The sequence below is a fragment of the Phodopus roborovskii genome, unplaced genomic scaffold (genome assembly GCF_943737965.1).
Source record: "Phodopus roborovskii unplaced genomic scaffold, PHOROB, whole genome shotgun sequence".
NCBI classification, from domain to species: domain Eukaryota; kingdom Metazoa; phylum Chordata; class Mammalia; order Rodentia; family Cricetidae; genus Phodopus; species Phodopus roborovskii.
Window position 1 is genome coordinate 10,296,536 of NW_026126598.1, and position 20,180 is coordinate 10,316,715.

Here is a 20,180-nt window from a genome sequence, read left to right on the forward strand (position 1 = left end):
AACTATGTGAGCAGAGAGCAGAGGCTGATATGACAGCTCTGCTAAGCAGCAGTAACAAGAGTGCTCGGCCAGCTGGAAGCCTGTAATCCCAACACTCCGATGGTTGAGGTAGGACTGCTGTGAGTTCGAGGCCAGCCTGCACCATAGAGACTTCATCTTTAACAAAACAGAGGGACTGAGCCAGCTGGACCACACAGATCAGGCTGGGAATCATGTGACTGACTCACATGACAGTCTGGGAAGAGACTCACCAGTCTGGAAGAGGTTCAGTTCGCACTCCAGGTAATCAAACATCTCCACTGTGAGCTGAAAACTGACACAAAAAGAAAGAGAAATCAAAGTCCATAGGTCTGATCCCCCTCAATGCCTCAACCCAATGCTGAGGATGAAATCCATGACCTTGTACATGCTAAGCAAGAGTGATACTACTAAACCACACCCCCAGCATATCACTAAGGGATTCTAAACAGATGTTCTACCACCAAGGAGCCACGCCCCCAGTACCTCATTGGGGCATTTTAGGCAAATGTTCTACCACTGGGTCACACCCTTGCCCTCACTTGGAGAGTCTAGGCAGGTGCTCCAATGCTGATCCACACCCCCAGCCAACAAAATCAGGTTTTCACACCACCCCATGCTCTGTCCTGCTTCCCCATCCTGAGAATTCCTGTGTGAGCACAGCTGTGTTCTTGCCTATACAGGTACACACCCCAGCTTCCTTCCAAGCTTCTATTATGAAAGATATTTAGACACTAAACCTCTCAAGGTTCCACAGGACAAGAGAGATGACCAGGTATGGTCTGGGTTTAGGATGTGTGGAGACTAAGACGAGAAACCATGTCGAAATACATAGGATTCCAGAGGGACACATCGCTAGCAGCAAGTGGTTCTGATGCCATCACCCAGGTGACTTACTCCTTATCTCAGCCCATCTCCTACCATTGAGGCCTCCCACCATTTCCAGGAGCGAAAACCAAAATCACAAAAGCTCACTTCCCTATTGGGCCTGGAGCAGAAGGATGGCCACTTACAAGTTGTTAACATCACTTTCTCCAGCCTCATCCAGCTGTCGGTCACTCATCTGCAGGTTACCCGGGAACCTGGGATTCTGAAAGGGAATTTGGACGAATGAAGACAGAATGAAGCACTAGAGGGCCGAGCAAGCAGCTAAGTGGGTGGCGTATTCGTCTGACAATGCTGCTTAGTGGTAGAGTGCTTGTCTGAGGACACAGCTTACAGACAGGGTGAGTAGATACAAGCTGTCCATATTAAGCATGTGTAGCAGGTCCTATGTCAACAACATTTTCAAGGGAGGCAGGATCAGGCTATATGACCTCACAAACACAGACCCCTTAATGGCTCCCAAGAAGGAACACCCACTATCCACTACCCATCATCAGAGTTGAAGGTCCCTCTATTGCTACATGAGTCCTGGAACACTCTATGCATGTCCTCCCAGGGTGCAATGAGACCTAGTATGTGAGCAGGCTGCCCTGCCAATCATCTGGAACCCCTTTTCACTGGTCCTTTCTGATTCCCATTCAATCCCCTCAGCCTTGGCCATTTATCAAAGCTGCTACTGTGAGCTCATGGGAGTCAAGAAATGACAGGCCATGGTCTCAAGTGTTTTATTTGGTTTTTTTTTGTTTGTTTGTTTGTTTTGTGTTGTTTTGAGGCATGGTTTTGAGACTGTGGAACAATCTTTGTACACTGTAAATATGTATTACTCTCATTGGTTAATAAAGAGCCAACTGGCTTATAGCTGGGCAGGAAGAGATTGGGCAGGAGAGCCAGACCAGGAGGATGATGGATAGAAAGGTGAAGTCTCTGGAATTGCCAGCCAGACACAGAGGAGGCAGGACAGGCACAAGAGGAGGTAATAAGCCATGCACCATGTAGTAGAACTTAGATAAGAGATAATAGGTTAATTTAAGTTGTAAGAGCTAGTTAGTAATAAGCCTGGGCTATTGGTCTAGCATTTATAATTAATACTGGGTCTCTGTATTGCTTATTGGTGGGTAGAAAAAAAACAGTTCATTGACACAGGGTCCCTCCCATGTAGCCCAGGTTGACCTGAAACTCACAATGTAGCTAAGGACAACTTTGAACTTCTGATTCTCCTGCCTCTACCTCCTGAGTGGTGGGATTAGATGCGTGCAAACTACACTAGGTTTACGCAGTGCCAGGGATGAAAACCGAGGTTTCACACATGCTAGGTAAGCACTCTGCCCATTCAGCTACATTTCCGCCTAGGTTCAAATGATCCTCTTGCCTCAGCTGCTGGAGTAGCCGATACACAAGAAGACATGGAGACAGATGGTAGAAAGATAGGTGGTTATGACATCAAGAGCTTCTAAATTGCAGAGTGAACACTGACAAGGAGGCAGAACAAGGTAAGAGTACATCTATTCTTTGATTTATCACGTGTTATTTATTTATTTATTTTTGGCTTGTTTTGACCTGAATTTGATGCCTGGAGCTACATGGTAGAAAGGGAGAATAAACTATTCCTTTCCCCTAGTACTTCAAAGGGTACATTTTATTTATTAATTACTTTTATCTTGCAAGTGACCTTTTCTTTTGTTTTTGGTTTTTTTGTTTGTTTCTCATGTCTTTATATGTATGAGTGTTTTGCCTGCGTGTATGTATGTATACCATGTGCATGCTTGGTGCCCGGAGTGTAGAAAAGGGCACTGGATCCCCTAGGACTGTTGTGACAGATGACTGTGAACTGCAATGTGGGTGCTGGGAACTGAACCCCATTCCCCTTGAAAAAGGAGCCTGTGTTCTTAACCTCTGAGCTATTTTTTACAGCCCTAAAAGAACTGGCTCTTCTAAGTTGTCCTCTGATGATACCTCCTGCTGAAATACATAAAAATACAGTTCAAAACAAAAGGCCAAGATGGGGCTGGATTGCTGGCTGAGCAGCTAACAGCACCGGCTGCTCTTACACAGGAGGTGGGTTAAGATCCCAGAACCCCCATCGATGCTCAAAACTGTTAAGTCTACTTCCAGAGGATCTGCTGCCCTCGTCTGGCCTCCATGAGCACTGCATGCACATGGTGCACATACCTATATGAAGACCACACATATTATAAACGATAAATAAATCTTAAAATACATAAGTATATGTTTGCCATTTTCCTCAGGAGATGCCACCCATTGGATGATTTCTGTTATCCTATTTGTGAAACGCTGCACAGAATGACCCCATGAACATAGGTCAAAAGTCAAAAGGTCACCCTGGGATGGTTGATCATATTGCTCTATCTATTGATTTTCCCTTACAGAGTTGGGCCACTGTACCCCTTCTTGGGGTCCCAGACTGTTCCCCTAAGGTGATAATAAAGACCAAGGAGGGTGTAGAGGGAAGACTGGGGAAGGGCTTGAAGGAAGGATGGGGTGAGGGCGTGGGGAGAGGGCGCGGGAGCCCTGGGGAATGGCTGTTGCTCACTTTGGTGTGGTACTCCATCCTTGTTCTTAGCAGTTTGAGGTAGATGCTGCACAGCTGTCCATACCCCTCGCTCAGATGTCCCTTTGTGGAAGAAGAGAGGAAGCTACATCAGTATTGAGGCAGGGCTTTCTCTTAATTCTTTTTCTTGGGCTCCTGGTTGCTCAGTGGGTGAGGACGCTTGCTGCCAGGCCTGACCTGAGGCAATCCCTGGGGCCCACATGGAGGAGAGGACAGACCACCACAAGGTGGTCTGTATGATTGGTACATCATTCATGTGCTCCCACCCATCCCAACACGCGTAATAAATATTGTTTTAAAAGGTGGGGCAGTGGTGGCTCATGACTTTAATCCCAGCACCTGGGAGGCAGAGAGAGCTCGAGGACAGCCTGATTTACAAAGTGAATTCCAGGACAGCCAGGACTGTCCTGTCTTGAAAAACAGAAACCCCATCTTGAAAAACAAAACAAAAACAAACAAAAAACCTAACTATCCAAACTAAAAAAGATGGGACAGAAAGATGACTCAGAGGGTAAAGGAATTTGCCACTAAGCCTGATGACCTCAGGGTACCATGTGGTAGAAGAGGAACACTGATTCCTGCAGCCGTGCTAAACCTAACCCTCCATTACACACACACACATACACACACACACACACACACACACACACACACGTACACACACAAGTACACATGCGCACGCACATACAGACAATCTAAAATTAAATAATATATAGGGAGTTCACCCCTAGCACTTCCACATGGAGGAAATCCTTGAGAATATTCAATTTCGATTTCCTCCACCCAGTCCTGTGTTGAAAAGAAGTAAAATCCGGTGCTGGAAGGAGACCCAGCAGACACTCCCCACGGGACCTTCCCAGAATTCACAAGCCTCCAACTAAGAGCTTAATTGAGAGTGATCTCTATGGAGGCAAACACAGGTTCTCTCTGGAGGGACCTGTCTTTGTTACTGACTTCAAAGAATTGTGTGTTCCCAGGAAAACTGAGTAGATCCCAGGGGGTTAAAAAAAAAAAGCACAAAAGGAAAAATAACTAAAATTCACCAGAAAAGCCAGATGGCCAAACAGATCTCTAAGGACAGATGATGGGATTATAACGGCAAGAGTCTCATTAATATAGCTAAAATATTGGCAAGGCATAAGGTATCTTGTAAAGGGGGCTGGAGGGATGGCTCAGCAGTCCTGACGGCCAGCAGCTCTTGCAGAGTTCCCGAGTGCAGCTCCTGGCTCCCAATTGCCTGTAACTCCAGCTCCAGCAAATGTACCACTCTCTTTTGGCACACAGATGAATATATATATTTTAAGCTATTGTAAAGGAATCCCAGCAGCCACCAGGTAGGCTGAGGCAGGAAATGCACCTTCCCACCTTCCCACTGTAAACCTATACTCCCAGTACTCAGGAGGCTGACTTCAGAGATTACAAATCCCAGGCTAGCCTGGTTTATGTATGGAGATCTCAAACAAACAATAAATCTTTAATTTTTTAACCATACATTATTACGTGTATAGGTGCTTTGTGTGCACACAGGACTGTGCACTACATGTTTGCAAGTCTGAGGAGGCCAGAAGAGGTCACTGGATCTCTAGAGTTATAAGGTGGTAGCGAGCCATCATGTGGGTGCTGGGAATTGAATTCTGGTCCTCTGGAAGCGTGTTTTTTTTTTTTTTTTTAATTTTGAGACAGGGTTTCTCTGTATTGTTTTGGAGCCTGTCCTGGAACTAGCTCTGTAGACCAGGTTGGCTTCAAACTCACAATGATCCACCTGCCTCTGCCTCCACAGTGTTGGGATTAAATGTGTGTGCCACCAACACTTGGCTTCCAAACAAAGAATTAAAAGTGCAATCAATGTATTATGACCACAAAGGGCACAAGTACAATGGCAAGTGCCCACGAGGGATCCGAATTCCAAGATATGGAATCCATGTCCCCAGGACAGACAGGCTTTGGGGACTTGGAATTTGCCTGGAGCTTCCAGGGACTCAGGCAAGACAATGTGGGGACATCTTCAGCTCACCCCTAAGCCTCTCAGAGTTGAGCTGGCTGGTGATGTGGTTTAGATGGTTGAGTGACTGCTTTCCCCAGCTCTGGATAATCTGGACTTGGCCATGCACCTACAATCCCAGCACACGGGAAGGAGAGCCAGGATGGTCATGAGTTCTAGGTCAATCTTAGCCACCCAGTGAATTTGAGGCTAGCCTGGGTTCCTTGAGACACTGGACCAAACCAAACAAAAAGGCAGGAGATAACTTGTTATATCCCCTTCTCTGGGGATGAGGAGTAGGGCGCCCCCCCCCCATGCATTTCTATACTCACCCACATCCTGCTCATGTCGCTTAATTCATTTTTGTATCTCAGAGAGTCTTTTAGCACCTAGAAAAGAAGGGAAGAACCATGAGAGGAGACACAGGTGGCCAGAAACAGTCTACCTGGGCCTGGGGTGGGGAAGAGACCCATCACAAGGGATGAACTCACCTCCTGTGGGAAATCAAAGATGAGGGGTGTGGCAACACAATACACACTGTGTGTGTGTGTGTGTGTGTGTGTGTGTGTGTGTGTGTGTGTGTGTGCGCGTGCGTGCATGGGTGCAGGTGCCACAGCATACATGTAGAGATCAGTGAACAACTTTCAGAAATCAGTTCTCTCCTCCTACCCTGGACTCCTGGGATTTTCTTGCTGGCTTACACTTTTGATAGGGGACAGGAAAGATAATGGGGGACTTCCATATTCTATATTATAAAGACACTCACACTCCGTACTGTTGAAAGTAATCAGTACATATACAGTGGTACTGGCTTTGAACAGACACGGTTTATTTTGAGTGTAAGTAACACCGCCCCCTGGCCCAGGTGCCTTTGGAACAGGTTGACACCAGCAGACACTGACCTGACTAAGTATTTCAATAAACATTTGAGCCAGACACCCATGAGAGAGTGCAATGGATGACAATGCGAGAGACACAAATAGCAGAAGTGGGATTTTTTAGCCGGACACTGGTGGTGCACGCCTTTAATCCCAGCACTCGGGAGGCAGGGGCAGGCAGATCTCTGAGTTCGAGGCCAGCCTGGTCTACAGAGCTAGTTCCAGGACAGGCTCCAAAGCACAATACAGAGAAACCTTATCTCGAAAAACCAAAACACACAAAAAAAAAAAAAAAAAAAAAAACGGGATTTTTTTTTTTTTTAAATCAGAAATATGGCTGAACCCTGCAATGATCGACAGCCTTTGTCTCCAACCCCTTCTCCCTGTATAATCTGCTGGTTTAAGATGAGCTAGAGGACATGGTCTTCTCCAATTGCTGACTCTCTGAATAAAATAGTGTTAAAGATCCAGTTCCCAGGGCTGTAGTGATGGCTCTGCAGTTTAGGGTGTTTTGTAGCTCCTGCAGAGAACTTGAGTTTGTTTCCCAGCACCCACACCAGGTGGCTCACAACATCTTGGGAATTCCAGCCCTCTTTTGGCTTCATTAGGCACCTGGACACACGTGGCATACACTTGCATTGACACACACATATAAATAAAACATATTTTTAAAGCTTCAATTCCCATCTCTGCTTGCTGGCATCCTGGGGCACCAGGAACGGAAATCAGTTTCACTCCTCGCCCCCTGCCCCACCCCCACCCCACTCCGCATGCACCATCGGCCTCTTCTGCAGCCCCAGGGACTCACATTTGGATGTCCGTCTCGGAGGAGCTTGTGGAAGACGTGGCAGAACTTCCAGCACAGCATGGCATTGCTGGACAGAGGCAGCCGGTTGACCACAGACCAAAACGTCTGAGCCCCTTTCTCATGGTGGGTGCCCAGGATGCACGGTGAGGGGAGTTAGGGAAAGCAGGGGCCTGATGGGTGGTGTTGGCAAGGGGGGGGGGTGAGGTGCTGCTCAATGCTGAGACCCCACACACAGTTTGTTGGAGGGCCCTGGCAGTTTGGAGGCTGAGGGCATTAAAATACCTTGCTCTCTATTTTATAACAGTCTTCCTTAAAAGGAATTGTCTTTTTAAAAATTATACTTAAATTTATTTATGTATTAATTTGTGTCACATAGGTACGTGTGTAGAAAGTTGGAAGGCAGCTTGTTGGGAGTTAGTCCTACATGGGGTCTTGAGGATTAAACACAGGTCCTCGGGCTTGACTGCAAGCTCCATTACATCGGCTGAGCCATCTTACTGTCCCCTCACCTGTCTTTTTGAGACTGGGTCAACATTTAAGTAGCCCAGGTTGTTCTGGAATTAGTATGTCAATAGAGGATGACCTTGAACTTCTGACCCTCCTATCTCCACCTCCAGACTTCTGGGATTACCGGGGTGCAGGACCACACCTGGTTTCTGTGATGGTGGGGCTGGGCCTGGGGGCTTTGTGCATGTTAGGCAAGCACCTTGATAGCTGAGCCATACTCAGCTCCCTGCCCTCCAACACGTGGCAATCACCCTGCTTCGTCCTCCCAGTGGCTGAGATTACAGGCACGTGTCACCATGGTCCCCAGAAATGTGTCTCTGGACCAGGGTGGTCTCTGGGTGTAAGTGGAATCCTTATGTACACTGTAAATTACCCTGTGATTGGTTAATAAAGAAACTGGCTGGCCAATAGCTGGACAGGATAAGGTTAGGCAGGAAAACCACACTAAGAAAACTGGGAAGAAGGGTGGAGTCAGGAATATATAGAGAGAAAGAGGGATAAAAACAGAGAGACAGACACAGAAACTAGATGAACATGCCATGTTGAAAGAAGGTGATACCACATGGCAGAAGGCAGATAAGAAATATGGTTAATTTAAACTATAAGCGTTAACTAGTAACAAGCCTGAGTGATCAGCTGAGCATTTATAATTAATACTAAGTCTCTGTGTCAGTTATTTAGGAACTGGCGGGAGAGGAAAAAAAGCCCACCTACATTTGGGAGATTTAGTAGGACTCTTGGGATCAGGGCAACCATCATTTCTTTTTTCTTTTTTTTTAAACATGTACATCAGTGTTTTGCCCACATGTGTGTCTGTGTGAGGGTGTTGGATCCTCTGGAATAGGAGTTATAGATAACTGTGAGCTGACATGTGGGTGCTGGGAGTTGAACCGGTGTCCTTTGGAAGAGCAGCCAGTGTTCTTAACCCCTGAGCCATCTCTCTAGCCCATTGCCACCACCCTAACATGTGGATTTTCTTTCACTTTTGTTTTGCTTGCGATTATTGTTAACATGCCTGTGTGAATGGAGCACATCACCAAACCTGTATGGATGTTGGGGGACAGGCTTCCTTTACCCACTGTGGATTCTCAGAACCAGACCTGGGAGGTCAGTCTTGACCAGATTTGGCCTGCTGAGCCAGCTCAGGAGGCTTGTATACATTATTAAAGTGAGTAGTAGGAGCTGCGCATGGTGGCACACACCTACAATCCCAGCAGGATTAAGACGCAGAAGAATCCCAATTTTGAGAGCTCAAAACCACCACCATCAAGAACCATCAATACACAAGTAGAGGCTGGAGAGGCAGCTCAGCAGTTAAGAGCACTGGCTGCTCATTTTTCTAAGACTCTGGTTTGATTTCCAGCACCCACACAACAGCTCACAACTGTCTGTAACTCCAGTTCCAGGGGATCCAATGCCCTCTTCCAACAATCATGTACACTGCAAGCATGTGGTATATAGACACACACAGGCAGGCACGCACGCAAGCAAGCAAAACACCTAATCACACAATAAATAAACAGGCAAATAAAACCTTTAACTATAGGCCAGCTGGTGAGGAATTTGCTAGTATGCATGAAGCCCTGATTTTCCCTCTGGTACTGCATAAAAAACGAGCATGGTGGAACATGCCTATAATCCCAGAACTCAGGAGTTCAAGGTTACCCTCAGCTACACAGTGAATTTGAGGCCAGCTTGGGCTACATGAGACCCTGTCTCAAAATAAATTTAACCAGCTAACATAAATGAAAAAAAGAAATAAAAAGGGAAGGACATGACTGGTCCCAGGTTTTGGCATCAGATATGAATGATTGATGGATGGATGGACAGACAGACAGACAGGAGAGGACATGACTGTCCCTAGGTATGGTGGAGGAGAAAGTTTATTGTAGATAACAGGGAGAGCATAACCAGAGACGGGGACATCTGGGAAAGTTCAGAGTAGACATGACCAGACTAAGCTGAGCCAGGGGGAGCTGGGGGTAGAAGCAGACCAAGAGGCCAGGAGGGTGAAGAATAGATGAGCCAAAAAGGCCAGATAACCAAATGGTTAGATTATATAAGAAGGGCATCTAGGGGAAGGTATCCCAACCTATGGGCTGGAGGGTTCAGGGGGTATGTAGGGAGAACCTGATGGCCAGGTCCAATGTTGTATGCTAATGGACACCTCAACTAGTCATGTGTCCTGGGTTTAAGACTTAACTAACTAAAGACATACAAAAGGCCTGGGCTGGATGACCTCCTGTGTCCCTCCAGCCTTACCAGGCTGCGGTTTCTATGACTAGTGCTCTCTGGGTATGTAGTTAGACCTGAAGTGGCTTCCGCCTGCAGGCTCCTGTCCCAGGCAAGGGTTACTTTTCCTGTTGCCAAGCAAGAAGCCTCTTCCTGACCTCAGTTCCCACCATTTGACCCCCTTCCAGGGTCAGCCTCCCAAGGATCCCATCCAAAAGGATATTCCTGGCATGTTTTTCCTTCACGGCCACTTCCTGCGTATTAATGGCCTTATTGACGCTGACAGTCTGCAAAAACAAGATGGGGGAGGGTTAGAAGATGAAATAAATAATCCTCTGAGAGTGGCAGAGACCCTCCCAACCTCCCGCCCCTTCTTCCTCCCCCCCACCCCCCCACCCCCCACCCCCACCTCCAATGATCCTTGGGGTTCCTGACTGCCCTGAGACCATTCAGGGCCCTCTAGATCCTCTATGGGTACCCAGCTTGAGGGAGGAGGGGCAGAGGTGGGCAGCGCTCCCGGACCAGCTGTCCCAGGCTGTCCCAAGGGAGCAGGCTTTGCTGCCTGGCATTGGCTGTGCCCAGCTGCTGCACCCGCCTGCTACTCGCTGGCTTGGCACAACAGCATGGTAATTAAGGGGCCACACAAAGGAAGGCTTTTTCATCCCCAGGGAAACATTATTCCTCAGAGTACAAGAGGAAGCGATGCTGATGTCAGGGAGCCACTGTGGCCTGAGCCCAGCCAGCCAGCCATCCCTCTGCCACTTCTCAACCTTCCCACCGAGGACTGGCAAGAGGGTTCCGTGGGGAAAGGTGCTTGCCCAGCAAGCCTGACAATCACAGTGCCATTCCCAGGACCGCTATGAAGACACTATGAAGGGGAGATCCCAATCCACAAAAGTGTTCCCTGACCTTCACATAAGAGCTGCAGCATGTATTTCCCTCCCACATAAGAAACAAAACTTCTATGGGCTTTCCCTGGTCTTCCATCCACTCTTGGTCATTTTCCAACTCAAAGCAAATCCCTTTTCCTTCCTTAATTGCACGGAAGAACACAAAATTATTCCTTTCCTGTTGTTTTCAAAATCACGACTCTCATGCTAATCTTAACAAAGTCCACTGACAATAACGAGCCCAAGTGTTAAATGGTATCATCACGTAGGCTACTTTGTTGTTGGAGTTTTTTAAAAGGTTTATTATTTTTTGAAATTACATGAACGTGTGTGCGTAACTGTGGGTATGCGTACATGAGTGTAGGTGCTGGAAGAGGCCAAGGGCATTGGAGCTAGAGTTGTGAACCGCCTGACGTGGGCATTGGGAACTGAACTCCAGTATTCTGTAAAAACAGTGTGTGCTCTTAATCTCTGAGCCACCATCCAAACCTCTGTTGTTTATTTTTTCCTAAAAAGTTATTTATTTATTTATTTATTTATTTATTTATTTATTTATTCATTTTGTGCGTTGTGGCAGTGGGGGAGGATGCCTGCCTGCCAAAGTGCACATATGTAGGTCAGAGACCAACTGTGGGAGTGGACCCAGGGATGAAACTCAGATCACAGGTTCAGTGGTAAGCATCCCCAATCACTGGGCCAAGTGCTGACTCTATTTATCTATTTATTTGAGGCAGAGTTTCACTAAATTGCCTAAAACTTTTCACCCTCCTGCTTCAGCCTTATGGTTGTTGATATTTTTTCCTTTTAAAAAATATTACTCGGGACAGGCAGTGGTGGCACATGCCTTTAATCCCAGCACTTGTGAGGTAGAGGCAGGAAAATCTCTGTGAGTTTGAGGACAACCTGGTCTACAGAGAGAGTTCCAGGGCAGCCAGAGTTACACAGAGAAGCCCTGCCCTGAAAAACCAAAATGAATGAATGAATGAATGGATGGATGGATGAATAAATAAAATTACTGGGGAGGGTGCAGGGGTGGGACGTCTGGAGAGAAGACTTATCACTTAAGAGCACCCACTGCTCTTCTTGTAGAAGACCCAAATTCCGTTCCCAGAACCTACATCAGGGAGCTCACAACCTCCTCTAACTCCAGCTCCAGAGGATCTGATGCCCTCTGCTGAATTATAAGTGCATCTGTGGGCACGCCTGTGCATGCATGCACGCGCGCGCACACACACACACACACACACACTGTACTAAAGGGCATAAATCTGCCATCATGTTATAATTCTTTTATTTAAAAATTTTATATGCACATGGATAACCCCCACATGTATGTCTGTGCACCTTGTATGCATTGCCTGAGGAGGTCAGAAGGCAGCATTTAGATCCCTTGAACTGGAGTTACAGACAGTTGTGTGTCACTATGTGGGTGCTGGGAATTGAACCAGGGTCCTCTGGCAGAGCAGCTACTGCTCTCCATCCCCAACACAAGGTTTTCACGTACCCTTTTGCTTGTATTTGGTTTTCTCGTTGGAAAATATTTTGACCTTCTCCAAGCAGAATGCAGAACTAATTTGTCCTTTTTTCTCTTCCTTTGGTACGTGGGGTTGAACTAGGGCCATGCACATGTTAGGCAAGTGGCCCACCACTGAGACACATCCCCAGCCCTCTCTGTTTTGCTTTTAGACTTTTGAGGCAAAGTCTTACAAAGTTGGCAGACCCTGAATGAACTCTGTAACCCAGACAGCTATTAATCTAAGACCTCCTCCCTCCACCCCACCCCTGCCTTAGCTTCTTAGAGTAGATGGGATTACAGGTCTAGCTCCATATAGTCATATCAAATTGTGTATGTATGTATGTACGTGGGCTTATCAACACAGGGTTTCTCTGTATAGTCCTGGCTGCCCTAGAATTAGTTCTGTAGACCAGACTGGCCAGGAACTCACAAGGATCCGCCTGCCTCTGTCTCCCAAATGCTGGGATTAAAGGCATGCACCACCACCACAACTTAGCCGATGTTTTTCAGGGGCAGGTTTCCAGAATACAAAGTCAAAATAGTTCATCTAGGACTGAAAAGGAAGCTCAGTGGATAAGAGCACTTGCTGCTCTTACAGAGGACCCAAGTTCAATTCCCAGCACCCACATGGTGTCTCACAACCATCTATATCTCTAGTTCCAAGGGATCCAATGGCCTCTTCTGTCTCTGTGGGTACCAAGCACGTACACAACAAACACATACAGGCAGACAAAGCATCCATACATGTCAATTTTTTTGTTTTGTTTTTCTAAAGTCTTTTTTAAACCTTTGATTATGGAAGCACCCTAACATATATAAATACATCCTGGATGGCCAGTGTCAAACTTGGCATGTAGCTAAGAATGACCCTGAACTTCTGGTCCTCCTGCCTCCGAGGATGGGTGTCTCCAGTACTGCTTTACAATGCTGCTGGGACCCCAGACTTGGAGCGTGCTGGACACGTGCTCTACTAACTGAGCTACAGCCCAGCACATTACAACTTCACTTGCAGGAGATGAAGTGGTACCTAGTAGAATGTCTGTAAACCTAATACTTTGGAGGTAGAGGCAGGAGGACCTCTCGATCTTCACAGCTCCCCTCAGCTCCCCAGGGCTTCCAAAAGGCCAGCCTGCACTACATGGGATCTTACCTCAAAACAAATAAACAAAAAAAAAAAAAGGGTGACGTTGAGGACTTCTTTCAGCTACAACCTGCAGAACTTCCCCTTGACCGCCATCAACCACTCACCCCTCACTCCCTAGATCATTTTACCTGTCAGTCTCCTCTCTGGGTGACTGAGAAAGACAAGGTTAAAGCCAGATGAGGTCCCCACTATGTAGGAGAGGACAGTAGTTTTAAGGACAATGTCACCCACGCTGGGGACCCCGAGAAGGGCAGGGGCTTGCTGCAAATGAGGTGGTTTTCTTTAGTGCTGTATTTAAGGGGTCCACGCCTGAGTCCAGCACAACTGAGAAAGATCTGGTATATTGTGGCTCACAAGATGAAGATGCACAGGCCATCGCGGTGGGAAAGCACAGTGGCAGCAGGAGCGTGAGGCAGCTGTCACGCGGCATCCACAGTCAGGAAGCAGAAAGGGATGGATGCTGATGCTGAGCTTACCCCCCCCCCCCGAAAGAATTTCTCTGTGTAGCCCTGACTGTCCTAGGGCTGGCCTCAAACTCACAGAGCTCCGTCTGCCTCTGCCTCCCAAGTGCTGGGATCAAAGGTGTGCACCACCACCACCAACCAGCAGCTCACTTCTTTTTATTCAGTCCAGTAGGAAGGTGCCCCCATATCAGAGTGGGTTTCCCCGTCTAAATTAACTCAGTCCAGAAACTCCCTCACAGACAGATACAGGGCTTGTCTCAGTTGATTCTACGTCCTGCCAAGTTGACAATAGATATTAACTACCCAGTCAGCATGATGGCTCTGTGGTCTAGACCTGCACAGTAGGAGAGAAACAACTCCCATAAACTGTTCTCCCACCTTCACACATGTATGCATTACTTCACCCCCAACACACACACACACACACACACAAACACACACAAAATGTAAAATAAAAATGTTAACCATCATAAGTCACTCGGGGCACTTCTAGGCCCCCGACCTAACTGCTGCCCCACGTCCTCCCCTGTGGCTGGGGGTGCTCACAAGAGTTCATTCAGTATTGCTAGTGTAGCTGGCTGGTGTACCTCCAGCAGTACTGACCAGTGTGGAGGTGACGATGAGTCAGAGCCCCCCCCATGGCTCTTGACTATAGCTCAGCTCCTGTAACTAACAGCCTCTCAGGACTCTGAGGCACAAGGCAGGTCTGTGCTTTAACATTCTCCAGTTTTGGGTTTTGTTGAGACAGAATCTCATTTATCCCAAGCTGGCCTTGAATTCACTATGTAGCAGAGAATGACCTTGAAATTCTGGCCCTCCTGAGTTCTGGGATGACAACTGTGCTCCATCGTGCACTGTTTATTTGCACAGCCTCACACATACTAGGCAAGTGATCTACCAGCTGAGTTATAGCCCCAGCTCCCCTCCCCCAAGTTTTGAGATAGGAGCTTACTAGTCCAGGCAGGCCTTGAACTCACAATCTTCCAACTCAAGTCTCTTTAGGATTACAGATATGTACCACTGGGCTCTTTAAAGCAAGCTAGCTGTGGCCCGGCTTGGAGTTGCTGGCCTTTTATCTGAGCTACTAGAGGAAGTGGAAGCTAGAGGTTCCTACTCTCTAGGTACATCTAGTGAGTTCAAGGCCACTCCAGGCAATACTAACATTCTATCTCAAAAGAGGGTGGGGATACCTCAGGGTCATCTAGAGCCCTCAGGATATCTGTCATCTTGATGCTTCTGGGGAAGATGCTGCCATTAGGCCAGATGACACCCTCATCCTACATACTTCTATATCTACATCCTACATACTTGTATATCTATATTGCAAAGACCACATTTTGGGGCTGGTGAGATGGCTCAGCAGGAGATGTTGCTTGTTGCTAAACCTGGCAACCTGGGTTCAGTCCCTAGAACCTACACAGTAGATTCCTGTATATTGCCCTGTGAACTCCACACGCATGCCCTGGCATGCACATGCATCCACCCCTCATAATACATACATACATACATACATACATACATACATACATACATGTCACTTTAAAAGACCTAAAGGTTACATTTTCACCATTTTCTGTACTTGTCAAGCTATAGCCGAACAATTACAATCCCCTGACCCTTCTGTTTTAAAGACAGGGCCTTACATAGCCCAGGCTACCTAGGAATCACTATGTCATCTAGGCTAGCCTCTTACATGAGCCTCTCAAGGGCCAGGGGCATAAATGTACACACCACCACATTCAAGCAACAATGTTGTACATATTTAATGAATTGCCTTTCTCCCATAAAGACTGAAATCCAAAGGGCTGAGGAAGTCATCTCACTCAGTGCCTGCCATGCAACTATGAACCCCAAGTTCAATCCCCAGCACCCACATAAAATCCAGGTGCGGTGCATATCTTATAACTCCACCACCACATTTAGGGAGGGTGACTCGGAGGCAGACACTGGTAGATCTAAAGTTCACTGATCAGATGAGCTCTGGGTCCAGGCAAAGACCCTGTCTGGAAAAAAGTAAGACAGAGAGCAACCACGAAAGGCACTTGAAGTTGACCTCTGTTTCCACATGCGTGCACCATTACAAATACATCTACACATCACATATACACATAACATGAACACAGGACAAACACACCCATCCAGAGTCAAGGCTCTGGCGTCCCCTTCTACACGGGCCCCACACCTGAGGCAGGACAGGGTGAAGGCCCCAGGCCCCCAGGCCTTGATGCTGCCTGCTCTCACACACTACGCAGTTGCTGCCCAGACCCTGAGAGAAGTCATTTGGTCTGGACTGATCTGGTTCTGCAGGCGGGTGCCAATGCGAGCAGAGTGAGGGGGTGCTCCCAGGGCAGAGGGTAAAAGTTGAGGACTCTGTGTCTCACCTCTGGAGGGGGGTCTAGGCTCGAGAACATCCCTTGAGAACACCCTGTTCTCTTTATTCCGCTGGAGTCACACGGGACCTAAAGCCAGCAGTGGCTCTCCTGAAAGAACAGCATTGTACACCACTTCCTGGCCCAGCTGGCCCTCGTTGTCCCCAGCTGGTCACCAAGAGCCAATTATCAGCAGGCTCTGCAGGAAGGGAGGCTTTCTCTCAAATTCTCTTCCTCCCTCTCTAGTCCTCTCTATTTACAGGCTCGCTCTGGGCACACCAGCCTGGATATGGCCAATGGGAAGCTTTTGAGTTTTGCTACTGAGGGGGCAGTGGAGCCTGGGCTGGCTTGCGGGGCTGGACAGGATACTGTCCAGTTACGCACCACACAGCTCTGGGCTGCAGCCTGGCCTTTGTAGTTCAAAGGCCAAGCTAGCTTGCAAATGTTAGCAGGGGAAGGCAGAGAGGATGTACCCTGAGTTGGGATGCAGCCCTAAGGCAAGGAGCCAGGAGGACCAACTGCTGAGGCCAGAAAGAACACCCAAGAAAGGGCAGGGAAGAGGGAGAACAGGAAGCAAAATAGAAGAAATGCAAATAGCAAGAGCTGGGATTGTAGCTCAGTGGTAGAGCACCTGACTGGAATCCCCCAGTGAGGGGCTGGGGTGTGGCTCAGTGGTAGAGCACCTGACTGGAATCCCCCAGTGAGGGGCTGGGGTGTGATTCAGTGGTAGAACACAAGCCTAGAATCCCCCAGCGAGGGGCTGGGGTGTGGCTCAGTGGTAGAACACAAGCCTAGAATCCCCCAGTTAGGGGCTGGGGTGTGGCTCAGTGGTAGAACACCTGCCTAGAATCCCCTAGTAAAGGGCTGGGGGAAATAGCCCAGCAATAGAGTATTCACCTATAATCACCTGGTAGAGGGCCAGGGGCTGACTCAGTGGTGTAGTGCCTTGATTTGCATACAGGAGACCCTCAGTTCAACTCTTATCACACAAAAATAAAAAGAGGGGTTGGGGAGATGGCTCAGTAGTCAAGAGCCTGACTGCTCTTCCAGAGGACCCAGGTTTGACTCCCAGTACCCACATGGTGACTCGGAACTGTCCAAAATTCCAGTTCCAGGGATGCAGTGTCCTCTGCTGCTCTCTGCAGGCATCAGGCACACACATGGTGCCCAGATACACACGCAGGCAAAATACCAATATACATAAAAGAAACAGGAAGAGGAAACTCATCCACGCTTTTAATGTTTTGTTTCCTTTCCCCTTCTTCCATTTCCATTTTCCTTTCCCTCTTCCCCTTCCTGCTCTTCCATTTTGCATGCTTGCTTCTTTTTAACAGGAAATAATCAGTAAATACCAATCAGGGCAAAGCAGGCGGATGAACAGTAAGTCAGTGTGCGCCAGTGGCGACGCTATGTAAGTAGGGTGCTGCACAATCCCGTGCAATGGTACCATGTACACTTTGGGCGGTACCTAATCTAGACACCCTCACAGTCAGGTGGTAGCTCACCTTCTGGACGATTCTAGATCCCGCTGACAGCATTAGCCACCATACCATCTATCTGGAAGAGGTACTGCGGTTTCTCCATCACCTTCACACTCACTACTTTGAAAAAGTCCTCATGCTGGTGGGCCCATCACAGTCTGTTGTGCTATCAAGTGTCCCTCACAGAATTTATGCATGTAAGCAGCTGGGGAAGGTCGTGGAACCCATAGGAGGTGGAGTCTCTCTGGAGGAAGAGGGGTCAGTGGGGGCGGGCCTTAAACGCTGGCCTACTTCCTGTTCACATTCTGCTTTCTGAGTGTGGCTGCAATGTGAGCAGCTGGGAGTCTGTTCCCATCATGCCTTGCCAGCCCGCCTGCTGTCCTGGCGTTTCCGTCGGGATGAAATGTGTGAGAAGAAATCCATTCTCCTTTAGGTTGCTTTTGTCAAGAGTACGTAAAAAAAGAAAAAAAAAAAAAAGCAAAGAAAAAGGAACCAATAGAGACGCGAAACAGCCTCCATCCGCCAGGCTAATCTGTTGGGACACTGGTCCCCAGCTAATGAGGCTCTACTGGGAAGTTGCAGAGGGAGATGAGGTCTTCCTGGAGGATGTAGGTCACTAGGTATTAGGAGTCAGACCTGAGGTTTCAGCTGGCCCTGATTTCGATCTGAACTCTCTACTTCCCAGTACACAGCGACAAGAGTCCTGACCACAAGTTTCTGCCACTGCAAACTCAGTCACGGTGGACTGTGTCTTCTCAAACCATGAACCAAAACAAACCAGTTCCACCCTTAGCTTATATGTCAGGGTTTGGTGACAGTGGAGACAAGTAGGGCACAGCCCTAGATAAAGATTTCCGTACTGCTGGCTGTATCCCTTGCCAGGGCTTTTGGGGAAAATGTTCCTGATGGACAGGGCTGGGCTGTCTACCCTCAAACCACTACGTTGCCCAACCGCTCTCTTCCCTCTTCAAGCCCCCTCCCACCACACCCCATTTCTACAGCTGGTGGGAACTTAGCTTCTCTCTCCCCTGGTAAGAACCCACAGCACAAAATTAAGTGAGTAAGAAGGTTGACATGGGTGTCACAGGAAGCTCTCGGGATCCAGCTGCGTCGCTCATGGAGCTGATTCATCAGTGACCCGTCTGTCCCATGACTGAGGCAGGAAGTACTTGCTGCAAGCCCAGCAATGGCAAGGCCCACTGCTTCCCCCTCCCAAACATCCTCTGCCTTCCTAACTGTTATTCTAATCCCACATCAGGCACGCTTATCTCACACCCATATTACTAATACAGTTTGTTACCCATGCAGATAGTGATTGGTTGTAACTTTGGCTGCTAGTGCCAAAGCTGGCTATGGTGGATATCCCTGGAACTTAACTCTGCTCCCTCTCTCCCCCATGACATTCATCTATCTGGTCTGAGGAGGGAACAATGCACACATGGGACCTTCTTTTACTCTTATCTTCTCATCTTGACACAGGGTCTTGCTATGTAGTCCAGGCTATCCTGGAACCTGCTATGTAACCAAGAATGAGCTCGAACTCTTGATCTTCCAGATGCCTCCACCTCCACAGCACTGGGATTATAAACATGTGCCACCATGCTTAATTTAATGCAGTTTTCAGATCAAGCCCAAAGCTATGTATGCTGGGCAAGCGCTCTACCAACAGAACCATACCCCCGGCCCCACGGTCTGGGATTCTTGATTCTCTAGACTAGCAGGCAGGCACCACCATGCTGGATCCACAGAAGAACATTCCATACATGAGGAAAGAACTCAGCAACAGAATGACAGGGAGCAAGAGGGAAGAGTTCAGGCAAAGAGAGAGAAATATGAAGATGGTGGCCACGTGGAGAACAGGGATTCCTTCCACTCCGATGAGCATACCTTGATTTTTTTTTCCCTAAGTCAATGTAACTTTTCATGGAAAATAGGAATTGGCACTGAGCACAAATTAAAGGATTAATTATTCACTTTACAAAAGAGACTGGTACCACATGCCTTTAAATAGCAGTCTCCGTTAGTACATTTAAAATTGGGTTGCATTTACAGAAGTGTGATTTACACAAAACCACATCTGTTACATAAAGCTCAGGAAAAGAACTCCTCTCCCAAGCAGCCTCTGACTATAGAGCCAGCCCGACAGACAGTCACCTGCCTTCCCAAAGCTACCCCAATCTGAATTAAGTCCTCAGGGACCACTCCAAGTCTCCAATCTCTGATCTCCTTCAACTTTGAAGAAATAGTTCCAAATTCTTTATCCATTTAACACCCCCACCCCACACCCAGACAGAGTTTCTCTATGTAGCCCTGGGTGTCCTCGAACTCACTCTGTAGACTAGGCTGGTCTCAAACTCACAGAGATCCGCCTGCCTCTGCCTCCCGAGTGCTGAGATTAAAGGCAAAGGTGTGCACCTGTGGGGATATATCACTAAACC

The 20,180-nt window shown here is 47.8% G+C and overlaps 1 protein-coding gene across 3 annotated transcripts in view; it reads right to left on the reverse strand.

Moving 5' to 3' along the window:
- Hip1 (huntingtin interacting protein 1) overlaps positions 1-20,180 on the reverse strand; it is a 121,702-nt gene that overhangs the window by 38,478 nt on the left and 63,044 nt on the right. For 2 of the 3 annotated variants that reach the window (XM_051205101.1, XM_051205103.1), the window contains exons 2-7: positions 10,102-10,165; positions 7,140-7,282; positions 5,786-5,842; positions 3,455-3,535; positions 1,032-1,108; positions 252-313 (exon numbers count right to left, since the gene is read on the reverse strand). In XM_051205101.1, the coding sequence (XP_051061058.1) occupies positions 252-313; positions 1,032-1,108; positions 3,455-3,535; positions 5,786-5,842; positions 7,140-7,282; positions 10,102-10,165 (484 nt within the window). Of the gene's footprint in view, positions 1-251; positions 314-1,031; positions 1,109-3,454; positions 3,536-5,785; positions 5,843-7,139; positions 7,283-10,101; positions 10,166-16,273; positions 16,444-20,180 lie in introns of those variants that run through there. The other variant, XM_051205102.1, reaches the window with a different exon arrangement.